This window comes from Nyctibius grandis, chromosome 2, assembly GCF_013368605.1.
Source record: "Nyctibius grandis isolate bNycGra1 chromosome 2, bNycGra1.pri, whole genome shotgun sequence".
Taxonomy (NCBI): Eukaryota; Metazoa; Chordata; class Aves; order Nyctibiiformes; family Nyctibiidae; genus Nyctibius; species Nyctibius grandis.
Genome location: NC_090659.1, coordinates 13549940 through 13569224, shown reverse-complemented (window position 1 = coordinate 13569224; position 19285 = coordinate 13549940). Strand labels below are relative to the sequence as shown.

Genomic DNA, 19285 nt, shown 5'->3' with positions numbered 1-19285 from the left:
GAAAGGCAAATGTATTTTTCTGTGGCAAGTGAAGTGCTTGGTGTGCCAACAAATTTGTAAGTGTTGCAAACCCTGTTTTGATGGCATTCATTGCTCTGAATATGGCAGATTAGGCATGAGGATACATACTGGAGAACACTGGGAGACTGATGTGGAGGTATTAGTCTTTTATCACTTTATGTCATCATTTACATCTTCACTTTTATGAGGATGGCTCAAGAGTAAAGCTGGAGCAAACAGCAACCTTGGCTGCTCTGCTATCATTCTAATGTTCAAGTAAATTCAAGATAGTCACTGGGATATTCTGCTATTTGGCTCCCAATACATTTCATACCTATCATTAGACCTGAGCTGTTGGGAGAGGAAACTATATTTCTCTTGAGGTATACTTAGAAGGGGGAGAGAGGAAGGAAGTATATGACTGAAAAAATAGATTTGGCTGCAGTCACTGTTCAGTAGAATTTCCAGGGAAGAGGTGGGGAGGGTTGAGTGCAGAAGTGTTGTATTTTTCAATCTATGGTAAAATTTATGGCCTAAATTCTGGCGTTACTTACACTGTATGCAACTTCACTACCATCCACTGAATAACAAATAGCTTTCCTACAGTGCTGAGGTTTTTAGGCAATGTCACTCATCCAAGTAATAATCAAATTAAATTCTAAGCTTGTAATTCATTATGTTGGTCTCTGACCAAAGCAAAATGCCTGCAAATGCCCTTCTGATAAATTAATTGTACAAATCACAGAGTTAGAAGGACTTAGAAAAATATCTAAGTATTTTTTGAAAATATTTTTAATCATTGGATGAATGTGTGCCCGTTTGTCTTTTTACATTTTTCCCTTTAGGTAGGTACTGTATTTATGTAAATATCAGATACCTGCATGCACAAATCCTTATTGTAATTTATGTATGTAGTTATCTCATTTATGCATGCATATAAGAACATACAAATTATGACTGAATGTTCTTCTAGTCAAACACCTTGTCCTTTACAGTGGCCAGTAGCCTTCTTCCTCTAATTCTTTCTCCCCCTCCCCCACCTCCTTTCCCTCTATAACTTCTGGACACTAGTCATTTTGTGGTCTAATTTACTTTTTTATATTTGATAGGCTTCAGTGAGCTTTGTCTTCCAGGGGTTTTTCTATTACCTTTTAAACATTACTTACGCTTTTGTCTCCATAACAGTCTCTGGCAATATGTTTCAGTTTGTCTCTATAAACTACTCAGATATACTTGTTAAAAAAATCCTATTAACTTTCCTAGTTACTTCTTTTTAATTCCATTTCTCAGTTTATTATATATTCCCCTTGTCAAGAAAAAGTATTTTTAAATCTAAATTGCATCACATTCTTGTATCCTGGGTGCTACTGCTGTTACTGATCCTATGGAATAGGATAAAATTCTCATATATATACATATATATAACTCCTGTAGGCATCACACTATTTCTGCCTTCCACGAATCCCCCTGTAGCAGCATATTTGTTAATAAGTGGCACCATATTTGTTCCTAAACGGATGTTTGTAATAACAGGTCTTGAGTAGGCTATAGCTCATGCTCCTATACTGAATAATTACCTAGAATCATGCTTTATTAGAGAAAGAGGCTAAGGTTCATCTAGGACAATTTACTTTTGTTGTTAATTGCTTATACATTTGCTAGTCTCATTTACTGTTTAATTTATGAAAAGGACTGAAATGATGAGAGTCCTGTAGCATATCCTGATTATTTATGTATCTGGGCTAGAAAGTGCAATGTTCCCCACAGATTCTAATAAATCACACCTGTGAATCCTTTTGCCTCCATTTTTCAAATATGTGACTGTCGCATTTGTGATATGTGCCAAACAGGAAACAAATCTGGAGGCATGCCTATGTGTTCATCTACAAAATATAGCTTGCGCAAATCATTTACAAATATTCACAATGACTCTGGAGTGCAAGGTGCACAAATTGATGCTTTTCAGAAACCTGAACAAGATCCTTTGCTCAGCTTGTACTTGTAACTGTGTGCATCTGACAACACTGTTAAAGTCTGAGTATTGTTAGCATTGCTTTTCCTTGAACCAACAAAATCATACATCGAGCTTTTCACCATTCTACTGGTCTGGTGTGAAACAAGATTGTTTCTCTGGGACCAGAGTCAGCTGTGTCTTTACTGAATTGTGCCCAGGAATGGGGGTAGACCTTGCAATTTTGCCATACCCAAAAGTCCAACAAGAAATGAGAGTTTAGGACTTGCTCTCGACCCTGCAGTCTATTTTCTTCGTGAACTCGCAAAATTCTGGAGAAGGAAATGAGTTCATTGGAATACAATGTCTTGTTTGAGATTTCCAGGTCAATTAGGTTTTCATCCTCCCCACTTATGAATAGTCAATAGTAGCTACATGCCCAGCTCCTTGAGACACCTCAGAAATTCTTGTCTTTGACTGTCAGACCCAGGTTCTCCAGTGTGCTGAGAATATAACATATCCCCCAAAATCTATGCACAAAAAAATTTTATTCTGATGGATAAATTAGGGTAATAAACAGAGAGCGTGATCTTACTCTGCTGTAGAGCCAATGAGAATCATGTGCTGGATGTAAGAAAGAACCTGGTTCTCAGTGTGTTCAGGCTGTGTTTGCAGCATTGAGGACTACAATTATGACAGTCCTAATAATTTGGCGATAGACTTAATTTCATGTCAGTTGTCACCAAGTAATAGTGTGAACTTTGACCTGAAAGCCACAGGAGTCTCAATGATTTTTTTGGATTTGTATGTCCACACCTTCACTTAGGATCAGATGCTGCTAGTAACCTTGGCTTAAATCCATTGCTTAAGAAGCTTCATTTCAAATCCAGAAAGTATAGAGAGGTTACTTTTATTTACTATATGCAAATTTTCATATAAAAAATTGTGTGCATGCAAGCATTTAGAAAACAGCAGCTCTTGATATGAATCCATGTGAACAAACTTTTTTTATGCCAAAGAAAGTGTTTGCTATTTGTAATTTGCTACTATTCTTCATTGTTTTTTTTTCTGTCAGAAAATCAGTGAATGAAACAGAAACACTGCCCTGTGACTCAAACACAAATTAAACAAACTGCAAACATCCCGTAGCCTGAGAACTAAACAATGAATTACAAAATGTGTGAACATATTTTCTTCAAATAATTTTTTTTTTTAAACAGGGAAAAGAATTGTAGCTATCAGACAATTGCACTTCTATACTTATCCTGAGTATTTTTTTCAGCATGGTACCACATCATCTGAATCTTTTCCAACATTTACCATTGTTTATCGTTATGGAGCACATCTGAGACAGAGACTGAAATCATAGTGATCCATAGAGTATTCAGGTACATGAGGACTAATAATATCTGAGGAATTTACTGCACAGATATCTCTCTATATCTGTGTGTAAGAAACTTCTAAGACTGTTCTCTAAGTTTTCTGTAAGTTTTGCCTAGTAAACATGTTGAATGGAATGAGGGTTACTTAACACCTAGGTTAGCCTCTTAAAGGCCATTTTTGTCACAACCTGCAAGATTTCTAAAAGATATTTCCAGTAACAGAAATTAAAGAGCTGTGACACTGTGTTGGTGGACCTGCAGGGCAAACTATATTCTTGTTACTAAACTGAATATCTCCAGGAAAAGTGTATGATTTCTTATACTTACAGAAATGCTTAACACTCATTTACCAATAAGTTAATTAAAAGAGTAGCAGATTGATTTTTGAGGTCACTCACAAAGATTAGAGATTTCCAGTTGTGTGTACTTCAGAGCACTAAGAAACCAAACGAAATTATAAAAGGTTTTCTCAAAAAGGGCTTAGAATTTATTTTTAAAAGCTGGGGAAGCTTAATAAAGCCCCTGTGGCTACAGAGAAACTCAGAGAAGTTCCAAACTGTAATCCAGAAATTTCAGCATTTATTAAAAAAAAAAAAAAAAAAAGCAGAAGAGTGGGAAATAATTTGCTCAGTTTTTGCTGAAAAAGACCAAGAAAGACGCTAAGGTGAGATGAGAGATCTTCACAAGTATTATGAGGTTGGTGGCAGCTTTGACTTGGAAGGTTTATAGTGTTTGCCCTACTACAGGGTCTGTTACAGTAATCTGGTAAAATACACATGCATTCAGTCGAGGTTTCCTGGTATAATGGGCCATGGAAAATGTAAGCCAGTAATATTCATAAATGTACATACTCTAAGCTTTTCCTGGTAGCATGTTCATTTTTTACATTGGCAAAAGCTTCTACTCACTAACTTTCTCAAGAAACAACTTAGTGCCTTTTACACACATTTGCAATTATCACAGCTCAGTGATTAGACTGGTCTCAGCGAAGTTCCTCATTGTAGAATTATCTCACCAATAGTACACAGAATTCTTGGTGTTCAAAAGGCCATCATTACAAAAAAAGTGAGCTGAGGAGTACACCCCACTTCAGAGGAACTATCCTGTTCAACAACAAACATGACACTCTTAACTTATTCCACAAACAGTTATTTTGATTTCAACAGGTCTACGAGGTGAAACTTAACTTCTAAGGAAGGTAGCATTTATTGTTACATTCTTCATGATATAAAACATAGTTTCATAGTACAGAGCACAGAAGTATAGTATCAATGTAATTACCCCCCCTCAAACACGCAAAACTGTGATATTCCAAGGTTCAGCTATTACTGTTCCATTTTGCATACTAAGTTTTAGCTCTATACATTTAAGAATTGGTACTGCAAACCCTTCATTGCGGCACAAAAAGCAGAAATTGATAATTTACTGCTATTAGAATAATTAATTTCTGTCTCTTTCAATAATACTGTAGCATTTGAAATCTTAGAATAAGATTAAGAGTGAAAGTAAGTGAGTCACATTTTAATCCATGTGAGTTTCAAGCCTCAAAAATCTCCTGATAAATAGTCATTATTTCAGGAAGAAAATGATGCCATTTATTCCACCAGCATAATCATTTCCCAAACATTCCTCCACTGGTGGAACAGGATAAATATCTAAAATATGCATGTGTGTCTTTTCCTTCCAGGGATGCAAATATGTCATCAACTGTAGTATTCACTGGAGATGGCCCATTTGTCAACATCACCAAAGCAGACAACCACAGCCTAATATTTACAAAAAGGTGGGTAGAGTGAGGTTTCTTCATCATGCAAAGGATAACTTAAAGTATTGTGGTGATCATTTATACACTAATTTCTAGCTCAAGTTTATCTGAGAGGTAACATGATCCCGTATGAGGTCTGGAGTATAAACACATCTAGGTTTTATTCTCTGTCTACTGCTGAATTCCGTGTAACATTGGGCAACTCACTCTTTCCCCCTCCATTCTCCTCCCTCTATTGTAAATTTAAAAGGAGAGAGATGTTTGCTACATCCTTAGCTAACATTCAGTACAATCTTAAGTGAAGTCTTTATACATTTACTGTAGAAAAGATAAATACTGAAATTTTTACAAAACATTTCTTATCTAGAAATCTCTAAATTATGAATATATAATATAGTAGAAGAATTAAAATGGAGTGGCATTCACCCATGGTTATACAGTAGTTGTCACACTAAGTTCTCTCTGTAATCAACAGAGAAAAATAAGCACTCCAAATTTCTATCCATCAAGGCATCTCTTTGAGCTAATGAGTCACACTATATAATCCATTGACTTGATTGATACAGATTTAGGACTAAGTATGGATTGCTAAAATAAGCAATCCACAGACAGGTATCTATATTTAGACAAATTAGTCCCATTCAAAAATGACTTCTGGATTTGTCTTCACATTTAGAAGTGAATCATTAGATGAGACGATCCTTGGAATACATTTGATTATATTCTAATCTTTCTCAGTCCAAATAACAGCTGAAGTGATTCTGGAGGGTCCTACAAACTGGTAGAGTTTCTTGCAGATTAAATGAAAATGTAATGCTAGCACAGGATTATATTCTCAGGAAATTCTGAGATTTATAGTAGACCTTCAAAGGGGAAAGGCCTGCAATCATCAAATAAAAAAAGATATATAATGACTTCAATTACTTTCTGCTTTCAATGTCTTTCTGCTTATAAGAGGGCTTATTATACACATTTTCCTGGAATCCTACCAAAAGCACTGAGGCAGAAAATTACTGTCTAATTGATAAAATACTGAAACCATGTTGAGGATGGCGAGAGTACATGTTCTTTCAGGTTTCCTTTATAAACATAGTAACAAAGCAGGAGAGAATTCTTAATTTGCTATGCTGTATTTTATTCACAGTAAAAAAATATTTTTTAAAAGATGCATTTTATGTTCTAATTATATTCTGCTAATCCCAAACATTTATCATTCTCACTGGTGGTGAAAGTATCTTAAACTAATAGAATAACATTGCAAGCTATTTTTCTTTTTTTCTTGAGTGTATATCTAAACCAGCACTGCCACAAGAGATCTTAAAGAGCAGTAATGATTTAAAGATGTCTTCTATTAATACCTATTAAACACTAAAAAGTGATTAATGCGGGAGGAAATGGAATAAGTTCATCCATCTTAGCTGTATTTCTGTTGCAGAAATAGGTATCTCCTACCATGTTTCATGTAGACAGCTGATAGGAATCATTTTAGAGGGTGACACCATTGCAGATTTGCACACTTCTTTTGTACATATAATGAATGATAGAAAGAACACACAGATTTGATAATTAAAAAAAAAATTAACTGGTAATCAAATTATAAAATGTATTTCTCACATTGCCTTTGGTCTTTATTCAAGCGTAACTACCATTAAAGCAAAGGAGGGCACATATAATAGGACTTGAAAGCTGTGGTGGCAGAGACAGCAAAACTGTCCTCTGATGCCCTTAGGTAATGTGTTTCTTGGCAGGATAGCTTTGTAACAGGGCAAAATCCTGCCTTGAAGATATATGTGAGCAGATTCCATAGGCAGAATTGCTTTTGCCAGTCCTAAGTGAAGATCATACTCACAGATGTCCCAATTACTCCAGATTTCTACCCAGCATACTGCTTCATAGATGACGTTGAAAGAGGGACATACAATGGGTATTCAGCACATAACAATATCACAATACCAGTGCCTTTTGGACTCTCCTGTGCTGACCAAGAGGCAGCTGAGGACTGGTGAATTGAAGTGCAGGCAAGGAAGTGGTTTTCATACTGGGAGATACCTTCAGAAACAAGAAAAAGCAGAGGCCCGTGAAGTAATTTCTACTAAAGCAATCAGTAGGTACTGGTGGTAGGACAACCCTTGTTACATGCGACTCCCTGATTCAATGTAAAAAAACAGGAACAAATCTGACACGTTGGATGTTAGTTTGTCTAGTTTATGCATCTACCTAAGAGAAAGCATAGGACTGGATAAAGGAGCTAATATATAGTACCACTGACCACCCTTTTAAAGCCTGTTGAGGGAGCTTGGTCAAGAGTATTTAGTTGCTATGAAATTTATGCAGAAGATGGTACTGGTTTCCTGTGGGCTTATGCATTTCTGGTTGTCCTCCTTGATGTCTGCCTCACTACCAAGGGACACCCTTATGAAGTCAATACAGATTTGAATACAAGTTACAGAATTTGGCTTCCACTTTTTAAATTACAGCTTCAAAATTATGTATCTATCTTGAAGTGGAAAATGGCTATGTGAGACTATTCAGGGCTGTAGGCCTATCTCATTATTACTCCCTTTGTAGTGAAAATTTAATTGGAGAGGTGAGGGGTCGTTACAGCTCCAACTTGCCCTTCTTGCACCACTATGCCATTGTGAAAATGCTGGTCCATCATACATTATTTCCCTCACAACAGATATCAAATTTTAGAGCAAACATTGTGATTGATATGTAATACCATATCACATTTAAAGTATCCTTCCCTTTTTCTATTTAAAAATGATGTAGAAATACATATTGTAAACTAGCCGTTGGCAGATTTTTTTTTTTCCCTCTGATATATTTCTGTGTGTATTTGATTTAAATTGCTAGCACACACACTGTCCCAAGTGTTCAGATTCATTACAAGCTATGAAGATAATCTTAAAACCCCTAGGTATCACAAATGCTTGAGTAGTTTTGATCTGTGGTCTTGTGTTCTTCAGACTCTGGCTTTGTATCTTTGTTAAATGATTTCTAACCCTGTATATGCATCTATATATTTTACAGTGCATTATTATCTTAGTAAAAAGATACAGTGATATCAAACTAACTTCTTAAATTCTTTGGTCACACTGATCTCTAGTGGTAAGGTACTGAAAACATCTCAAAAGCTAGAAAAAATACAATATACAGTTACAATTTTCTTGAGAATCTGTCACAGACAGATGACTCATTTCCATAAAACACAAGTGGAGTCTACTTTTATTTCCATAACATACACCAGTTAAGTGTCTTTTGAAGAGGAATATGTACATTTAATATTATATATAATACAATGTTGTCTATAATTAAAATATAATTAAAAGATGTAGGACAAAATATTGCATTTAACAGTTTGATACTGATAAACTAATGTACTTATAAGTAAATATATATGCTTATATACATTTTTTAATATATATATGTATGCATGTATATTTGACAGTCATTTAGTGTTACCTGGTATGCAGATACTTGTGATTTAATTGTACTTTCATTCTAGACAACACTGTTTGAACAACCTGGTGGTTCATCTGCAATGTTACATTAAACGTAAGTACACATACCCTGGGAATATTTCACACAGAAATCAAATTGTTCAGTCCATAAAGCCTAATGTTTATAGTTTGAACTGAAAGGCTAGGGAACGGACCATAAAAGCCATACTCGTAATGATATAAACACAAGAAAATTTACAGTCTTCACTTGTTTTCAGAGTTAAGTATACACTAGAGATGGGTCCATACTGAAAACACATATATAAAAAAATCCAGAAGGTGTGAAGAAAGAACACATCTAAATCCAACTTTTAAAGTGGCATCTTGATTCAGCTATAAAACACCAAACTTTTTTCCACAGTAATAGCAGTTCAGATACTGCAAAGGCTATTTTCCCAAGAATATCAGCTAGTGTAATAAAACATGCTATATCCCCCTAAAAATCTACAAATCTTTTTTTTTTTTTTTTTTAATTTTAGCTTGTGGAAAACACCTGGTAACTCAGAACAATGGAACAAGGATTGCAGGTGGAAGTGATGCCAGAAGAGAGGCTTGGCCTTGGATAGTTTCACTCCATTTTAACTCCAGACCTGTCTGTGGAGCTTCCCTTGTCAGTGATGAATGGCTGGTGACAGCAGCACACTGTGTATATGGGTAATGTTCACTGCACTCAGAAGCTAACACATTCTGATACTCCCACAACATGCAAGTATCCAAACGGTGGACAGTCGTCAGTAAAGCTGGGTTGAAGTATGACCTGAGCCATCAATCAGTCCTGTGTAGAGCAAAACACACTTTCAAAGGATCATGCTGAAATCACTGGGGAGCAGCACTTTTCAGAGGGTTTCTAGATATTTACTTTAGAATGAAATTAATATAAATTCACAAGTGCCTCTTCTCTCCACTGACGCCAGGGCATCTTTCCAACTAGCTGAGATGGCCATATGATACCCATGTCATGTCTTTACTTTTAGATTTTAATGATGATGAAACATTTGGTTTATAGGCAGGTTCACTAAAGAGGCATCAGATTATGAATAATTTGTGACACTGATATAAAAAAATTAAGAACTAGGTCACTGTTTAATTACTGTGTGTTGAATCACTTGTGGGCTAGCTAAAGGCTCCTTTACTTTCTGGTAAACCCTCAGCCCTTACTTTTAAGCAGAGAATCATGGAAACTAAGGAGCGTTTTCTGAACAATGAAGAATTGCACTTTAAATATATGGCATTAATACTAAGCATTTGCACTTAACCCATAATTAATGTGGGCCACCATTAATTAGTTGAATCTCTGCCAGTGATATAAAGGATGACATCATACCTCATAAAATTAAATTCAGTGTTGCCTGTTCCTCCTGTATATTATCATAGATTGATCAAGATTTACTGTGCATCATTGGAATGAATCTTGATTTATGGGCATCGATTAGGCAATATTGGATATCGTCTAGATGGTGCTTTTGTTAAGTGATGCATATCTAAATATTTTCTAGGGTTTGTTTCCATAGCATCTACAATAAAAACAAGTGCTGTAGAAGACACCTAGAAACTGGAATGGCAAAAAAAGAAGCATTAATATTCAAAATTACAGTAGAGCTTTCATTATAAATAGCTAAGTAGTAAGGCAGTAGAGACTATGCCAATATATTAATGCTGCCTCATTGCATGACAGGAGCTATATTCCACACAAAGACACTGAAATGAGAAGGATCAAGTCCTCTTAGTTTTCACACAATAAATCCACATCTGTCTTGGCACTTCCTTTTCACTTAAATCACCTTTCTTTTTCACTTAAATCTCATTTTATCATCTTGACTTTGCTGGAATTTTCCTAAGTGGGAGCTTGCAGTTTCACACCTTAATTCTGAACATTTAGCTTAAACACTACTAGTTAGAACAAGATAACCTCTTGATGTCAAACCAAAAGATAAACAGAAACCAAGTCAGTACAACAATCCAGCTGAAAATATATTTCTGAAACTATTAACTGGTTGATTGAAAAATAGTAAATAATTAAGTTCTCTAACTTAAATACAGCCTCAAACCAGCATGCGTAGCTCAGCAAAAAATGCGGACTATATCATATTTTGTCTTAGCATATCTTTTTTGATTTAGATGAAAAAAATAAGAGACCAATTTTCTGAGTCTATGAGCTGCAGCACTTCCAACAAAATTTTAGACCTATTATTGTTTAGGTACTCCATAATAATTTTCTAACTGGGACTGATATTAATTGCCTGGTGGGCAGTCAGCAGTATTCTTCACAAAGTTTAAAAAGCCATAGTAATTTAGTTAATGTATTTTCCTTCTCAGCACTACTGTCTGATTAATTCTTTATAAATAATGCATTATAAGCTTAACATATAAAATCAACCACATATTTCTACAGTGTGGATGTTTAAGATAGTATTACTATCACAAAATAGTAAGCACATCTGCTACATTCTATTTATTTTGACAAAAAGTACAAATGCTATGAATTACCATGAGGTTAAAGATTAGCATTTTACTTTCATTAATCATTTATGGTTGTGAATATTCCTTGCGACTTCTAGGAGGCAATTAAAACCATCTCAATGGAAAGCAGTTCTTGGCTTGTATGACCAATCAGATATGTCACAGCCTTCAACAGCAGTTCGAGACATTGATCAAATAGTTATAAATCCTCATTACATGAAGCGTACAAAAGATAGTGATATTGCTCTCATGCACTTTCAACACAAAATGGAATATACAGGTGAGTTGTTATTTTCCCCATAAAACAGATTTACTCTATTATGCACAACTCTAACTGTGCTAAGCATATGAGGGTGCTGGGGTGGCTGTACATTTTTTACAACCTCATCATTCTGGAGTCAGTCCAGTACTTCCTGGATATCTTGCTCAAAAAGTGGGTTTCAATTAATGAACATTTTCTTCTGTGACTTCATAAAAACCTGAATACAGGGAAGAGGTGGAAATTGCTTGCTTGTTTCTCATTCACAGATTACATACAACCTATCTGCTTACCAGAAAAAAATCAACAGTTTTTACCAGGAATTAAGTGCTCCATTGCTGGCTGGGGTAGGATTATGAACGAAGGTGGGTCATCTGCTTGGAAAATTATGACAGACATAAAGCCATGAGGGAAAGCTTGCTCCTGATTCCACAGGGGTTGCTAAGGTTGAATAGTTTAGAGAGTTATTCATATGAAAATTTGGGAACTGTTGCCCTCCACTGTTCCTTCTCTAAAGCAAAGTAATAGAGTTATTAGAAAAAATACACATATCTAAGGTAATTAAATTATGAAAAAACCTTATTGCATCCCCTTAGAAGTTATGAGGACTACTTTCCTCAATATGAAATATGTACATCTTATTTCTGGGTATTGGGTGGGGGAGAAGGAAGATTAGTCTTTCTGACAATGTGCAAATGATTTTCCCCAGAAGACAAGAATACTGACTGTAGTGTGAAAGGTATGTTCTGTTTGTATATCACATGCTCCAGATTTGAAGTCTCTGTGAAATAATAAATATGCCATTTCACTTCGACGGTGGTTTGTACGCATTTGCTTCTACATTTTCAGAATAAAATTGCATTTAAAATTTTAGGTAGGAATTAGCAACAGAAATTTTTATAAAAACTTGAAATAATCAAAGTTACACAATGAACAGTGAGGAAACATTGGACAATCCAAGCTCCTAAGCCCTTAATTATCCCTCAGATCTCCCCACAGTGAGTTCATAATCATTGATTTTAGTAATCTTGATTTAATTATAACCAAACTCAGTCCCATTACACAAATGAAAGACAAGATTCAGTTACTGAGCACCGTTTAATCAGTGACTGTGTTACACGGGTATAAGCCTGAATAATACAGTGGTGAGGCAGGGCTTCCTTCTGCTCGGTTGTGTGCCCAGCATGCTGGAACAGGAAGAAAACCATCAGTGTTCTGAGCAGGAGGCACATATTTATTACAGCATGTAAACATACTTTGTGTTTTCATCAGGTCCCACTTCAGATATATTGCAAGAAGCAGAGGTCCCACTCATTTCAAATGAAAAATGCCAACAACGGATGCCAGAATACAGTATTACTGAGAACATGATCTGTGCAGGATATGACATAGGAGGAATAGATTCCTGTCAGGTAAATACAAGCAACTCATTTCCACTGCTAGCATATACCACATCTAATTACTTAATAAAATGCTCCTTGATCCTCCAGTCGTTAAAACCAGAACAATCACTGTCCATGAATGTAATTTCTACCACCTTTTGTAAGTGGATGCCACAGTATTTTGGAGAGGCTGCTTTTCTGCACTAATCCCATATGCTGCTTCCTGGGGATCTAGTTTTTATCCATTCCCACTCTGCTTATAAGACACTGCTTCTCTTTGAGGACAGAGTCAGAGTTGGCTGTCACATAATTTTTCTTCCAGTAATACAGAGTCTATAGTATGGAGACTGGCTGGTTCTCCTCAAGTCTGATGAGGAGCACTCTCACATAATTGCTCTTGTCTTGTTCTCACAACCTAAGCCTTCATCAGGTGCAGAGACTTTAGCTAGTTTAGTCTAGAAGGAGAAATGTATGCAAGTCTAATTTCACTTGCCATTCCTTCAGCCTCTGTGGCTTTCCTCTTTCCTATTTGCCTTTTGAACCTCATCCTGAAAAAAAGCAGTGTAGTATCATAGGCTGATAGAGAGTACAAGTGACCAGCGTTGTGATCAATGACCATTCAACCATGAGCAAAGATGAACAAGTGAGTCCCGATAGAGCTTCAGCCTTTAGACTGCTGTCACAGACTTTGAACTTTTGTGGATGCCCTAGAGTTATGGGCAGAAGTATTTTAATGGCTGAGTCCTTGCAGAGCTCTCCCATAAAGTTCCATTCACAGGGCCATGAGAAAACAAAAATAATACTGGTTCAACTAACTTGACAGACAATGAAATACAGTCATTGTTTTCCTTCTCACCAAAACAAGACACTCATGGCTGACCCATCTCCCATTCAGGCTGAGGGATGAATCAAATTTGGTCTCCCACACTCTATTGCAGTGCTACATCTGCCAAACTATTGAGAAGAAGCTGTGATAAAAGGACACCTCCTCTTCTGGCAATCTTGCCATCTTTTTCTATAAATTTGAAATTGCAGAAACTCTGGGGTGATGAAAAATAGAACTGCATTTAGGCTGAATAGATGCAACTAAAAAATAATCCTACACATTTACCCACGCTTTGTGAAAGATGAAGGGCTAAACATTAAAGTAATAAGCAAAAATAAAATATTTGAAACACAGTCCTGTATTGAAAGACTGATAAAAGCTTAAGATCCTTTAAAAAAAAAAAAAAGAAAGAAAGAAAAAAAGGAAATGGATTATCTCAAGAATTTTTCCACATCGAAGAATTCATATTGATCTCACTTCTAGTGCCCAAGACATACAGGGATACAATGTCTATGATTAAGAATCAATACGAGCAAAACATCATAAACAGACTCTGCTTCAGAGTGGACACTGTTCACTTTTAACTTTTGGATTTTATATTGCAGGGAGATTCAGGTGGCCCTCTGACATCTGAAGATGGTAACAAGTGGTTTTTGGTTGGTGTAACATCATTTGGGTATGAGTGTGCACTTCCCAAACGACCAGGAGTGTATGTTCGAGTCACCATGTTTGTGGACTGGATCAAAAATACCATCTATTAGCTTGATATTTTTTAATGATAGAAATAGAATTTAAAGTTTGAAAATAAGCCATTGTACAATGATGTAAACCAGACTAGCATTCTAATCTCTCAGTTAGAGAAACTGAATAAATATTTAAATTTTGGGGAGGAAAATATTAATAATTGAGAACTCCATTACCAATTGAGAGCAATATTTCAAAACAGATGCTATGGTTTTGTTAAGAAATAGTTTTATCATTTTACTTTTTCTTTTATATGACACCATGGGGAAACAGTTTCTTTGAACATCATTGCATCAAATGCACAGCAGAGGGCTTTACAAAGCATGGGCAGTAAAAAAAAAGTTTGCAAACTGCAAATACTTTATTGAAAAATGGTCTAAATTATTAACTTCAGGCCGAACATTACCTGTTTTTATGTTTTTACAGTGTATTTTTCAATGTGCATTTTCATTTCAATGCATAGTCAACTCTTCTCAGTCATCTCACCACATATCAAAATGAAGGTACATGCTATCTGTTCAAACTGGGCTCATGGGAGTTCTTCTGTCTTGTCTATTACAAAAAGCTCTGGAATGAGGTTTATGGATTGTGCATAAAGGCTGATCATGTATCGTGCTGCTTTCTAATGAAGAAATTGAATGTAAGCCAAAAGTTCTCTCCTGTGTAATTCGTCTGGAATTAATAGAGTTAAATAAAGAATGAATATAGCTTTTTAGTTTTCTTTTTAGGCAAGTGTTTTGGCAATTATTCAAGCAATTATAGATATGTGCTCATGTACACCAAAGCACAGACTCACAATACTGCAACTTCCTCTCATAAAAAGTAATGTTTTTTAAAAACATCTGACAATAATGAGTGTCAGCTATTCCTGGTGAATAAAAAGTAATAGGGTTCCTTTGATACATTACATGCTTTTTCTGTACTGGTGACTTTTAATACTGATTTTGTGCTTTGTATGAAAACTATCACTATAGCCTATTACAGCGTTCTAAAGGGGAAAGAATATGAAGAAAAAAAAAGGGGGTTTTATCTTCTTAGGCTCTTTTCTAAATAGGTTTCTATTAAAATATAATTATCTACTTGTTGAAATGTCCTAAATTCAATGGTGTCTTAATGTTAATGTAATATGATGCATTTCCTTTACTTCTGTTTTCAGCCTAGTGTAGGAATTTAACGTATTTTTAATTCCAAAGTACTGCATGAAAATACAAAATGCATTCTAACTTACTGTGTATGTGTATCTACACATATACACATAGATGTATGATTTTTGTAAGGAGCTCCCACACTTGGTGTTTACAACACTAAATGCAGATATGAAGCGCTCAAAACACAGGGCTAGCTTACAAACACAGGTTGGCAGTCACTGGTAAAAAAATAATCAAGTCCCAAACTCAGGTCTTCATGAGCTTTAGTGGACTAGGTCCAGACCAAAATATTTAGCTTTATCAATACATCTGTGACCACAAAGAACACAGACAGATGTAATTAAGGCAAAGAGAAGATAAAAGGTGTTTTAGATACCTTCTTTCATATAAACCACACAGTTTCTAACATCAAAATATTAAAGTTGCAAATCCTATCTTTCGTATTGGACTGCAGTTTCTCCTGTTACTCTCCTTCACTTGAAAACAGCCACTGAAAATAAAGTGCATTCTGCTACCAGTATAAATTGATTTAGATGAAGCAATTACATTAAAATGCTTAATTAAAATGTGACATGATTTCTGCATTATTTACCATACATCATTATTGTAAATGGTGTTTCAGTCTGTTAATGAAATACAAGAGCCAACTCAAAGCAGATCATTACTAGAAAATATGCTTCCCAGAAATACACAGTAACACACTTCTATTTATGTGTACTTTTTGCTTCCCAAAATGCAAAGCATAGATGTATTTTGAGGTATACATTAATAAACCATCCCCTCAGACCAAAAAATTTCCTATTATAAAATCTGGTATAGAAACATATATGTAATGTAGAGTAGTATAATTAAAAATAAACATTTTATTTCAACTAGTTTATGTCTAGATAAAACTAACATAACCTTAGTCGACCATGTTCTAGCTTTCATTCAGCATCCATTACTTCATTCGCCTGCATATTAACCTGTGGAGAAACCAGTCGTTACTATGTTAAAACATGTGGGCAGAATAGATTATTTTCAACTGAGTCATAAGTCCAATATGCTTTGAAATAGGCAGTGGAAGCTTGATGCTGACTTACACTTGCACTCAAAAAAGTTTAAAAGATTAAAGAAGGAAACGAGTTTTCTCTCGGATGCTTCTTACTTGCAAAAGGCCAAGATCACTATGGAAAAAAAAAGAAAAATTATATTCCCTGGGGAAAATAGAGTGGTGGGAGTATAATGTTTTTAAAATGCCAAACTGGAGCCATGCCACCCATCTGAGGACTAGCTAAGGTTTACTGTTCATCCTTCACTTCCTTGCCTCACCTACTGCTGCCATCTGGAAGAGATTTAAAGGCAGTGACAAGAAGGGAATGTGGTTACTGTGAGGTGACCCCATAGCTGTACATAAAAGCCAACAAGCTTATTCAAAGGGGCTCTAGTTGATGATATCTGTCACCTGCAATTGGAAATCATTTTCCTTTCTCCATTCTGTAGAGTTTAATGTGAATATGAAGGACTGAGAGGGGTGGGGTTTTTTTGTTGTTGTTTTTTTGTTGTTGTTGTTTTTTTTTTGTTGTTGTTGTTGTTGTTTTTCTTTTTAAATAGCAGTTCTGTTGGCACTAATGGACCATGTCACGTAAATATCTGTTTTTGTTCTTCTGGAAGCCCCAATGAAGTCCAAAGGAAATACCAGCATAAAGTCTAATTTCTAGGTATTTTCTCTGCAAGAGTGAAATATGCCTGTCTTTCCCCCTTTCCTCTTTTACTCTTACTCCTACCTCCCTTTTGTGTGTGGAAATAAGGGTAATAAAGATGAAAGAATTTGTGTATGTATGGGACTTGTATGTTTTGCACGGAATAGAATCACCTACTTAAAGGTGGAAGTCATAAGACTGTAAGTTCGATCTGTGCACCATTTACAGTCTTCTATATAGGATTCTTAAGATTGTTTAGATTTTACCTGGTACCTAGGAACAACGTCCTACGCGAAGGAAATACATGGAAGGAAACTATTTCTTTCTCCTAAGCAGGGGATATGATATGGAAACATTTTGTCCCAATATTCAATATTTCTTATTTACATATAGAATGAGTTCATTATAATAAAAGCATTGCATGCCACTTTCCATTCTTCCTTCACACAGAGTTTAAGACTGGTCCATGCTGATAACTGCCCAGTAATAGCCTTCACCCTGTAAGAAAGACATCTGAAGGTATTTGCATTTTCCCAACTGCTGCGTGGAAATGACTTCTGTCACTTCTGCTACATTAATCAGAATATCGATTGCTACACCTTTACATGTGCTTTGGAAGCACAAAGTATCAAGAAACAGTTTTATGTAAATCTTCACTCTCCCTCCTTCCCTGTTTTCTTTGGGGAGTTAATCCTTCAAGACCGTAAAAAAAAAAAAGAACTATTTTACTGCAACTATTCCCCAGAAAGAGGAATGTCTTGCCCTCAGTGGAGTTAAGCAATACTTAAGTCAGGAGAAAACAATTCTGATCTTGGTGATCATGCAGGATCTATTTACAATCACTACAAAGGAAACTGAAGGGACTGAGCAAAGAAAGAAGTTGTGACTGAGTGGAAAAACTATAGAATACTCTAAGTAGGAATAGCAATACTTAACCTGAACTACAGAAGAAGGCTTCTTCAAAGCGGAAGTAAAAACATGTCATAGCAGCAATATTAAGATGCTTCCAAAAGTGCTTCAGCAATATCATTGCACAATTAGTATTAGTGGTATTGAACTTTAATTTTTTTTTTTTTTCCTTTGCTCAGAACCATTGATACGTATTTGTCTCTGAAATTCAAAGCTGTGGTCAACATCTAGCACAGTGTAGGCAACCCAAAGATTAATATGCTTTTGCTTCTGTCCAGCTCTCCCCTCTAGCTTTCACCCAGTAGTAGTTTTACATCTGTGTTAATGGAAAGCCAACTAGCTTGAATTCATGCTCTTGCACTCTTGCTGCAACTGCAGCAAAATCCCTTAACTATCTGCTACAGCACCAAACTGTCATCAACAAATCAGCCAGAGTGCTATTGCTACCACCCCAAGATCTACTCCTAATGACTGGTAAAACCATTCTTATGGCACAGAAAGACCTTAAGGAACAAAAAGAGAATAGATATTAATGATGTTAATAACTAAAAGATGACTTTAAATGCATCAAGCTTACCTCTAAATTTGTCTATCAATTAACATAATTAATGCTTTTCTAGCTAATAGTCTGAGTAATGTTGGGATCAATCTATTAGTTCCACTTCCAAGAAAAGCCATTTGTCTTCTCTTTGATCCGACTTTACATTATTCCTAACAAACTGTTAGTTATATTTAAATGATCTTTAATGTCTTTTTTACATAGATTTACTGAAACAAGTAATTTTAATCTTAAACTCTTGCCCATTGTGATATTATTTTTTTCCCTCAGAAAAAGTAAAAGATATTTTACTTAAATAACACTAGCGACTGCCTTCAAAGGACACCTCATTAACGAAGTATCACTTGTCAAGTGATTTATGTTGACCTTGGACCAATATGTCAAAAGTTACAGTCATTCCCTGGCAAAGTGGATTCATTATATGACATGAAATGACTTTTATGAATCCTTGAATTTTGCCACATCAGATCGATGTCACAACATGATGGCTATCTCTGCTAGTGACCATGTTAATATGTAATAAAATAATTTGTGTGTCTGAGGATTAAAAACTGTGTTGTGTGAAAATAAATACTAAACAAATATTTTGTATCAAACATTTATGCAAAGATAAATAATTGTTACACTGTAAAATTGTCAGTTCCATTTACAGTACATCAACTACATTACAATGCATGAGAGACTAAAGGAAACAAAGAGGGTTTGTTCAACTACA

General features: G+C 35.5%; 1 protein-coding gene across 1 annotated transcript in view; it reads left to right on the top strand.

The window, feature by feature from the left end:
- Window positions 1–14289, top strand: part of TMPRSS15 (transmembrane serine protease 15) — a 55527-nt gene extending 41238 nt beyond the window's left edge. Inside the window, exons 22-28 of the mRNA XM_068395185.1 lie at window positions 5021–5116; window positions 8607–8656; window positions 9081–9255; window positions 11160–11341; window positions 11590–11685; window positions 12593–12732; window positions 14134–14289. Of these exons, the coding sequence (XP_068251286.1) occupies window positions 5021–5116; window positions 8607–8656; window positions 9081–9255; window positions 11160–11341; window positions 11590–11685; window positions 12593–12732; window positions 14134–14289 (895 nt within the window). The remainder of the gene's footprint in view (window positions 1–5020; window positions 5117–8606; window positions 8657–9080; window positions 9256–11159; window positions 11342–11589; window positions 11686–12592; window positions 12733–14133) is intronic.
- The last annotated feature ends 4996 nt before the right edge of the window (window positions 14290–19285 follow it).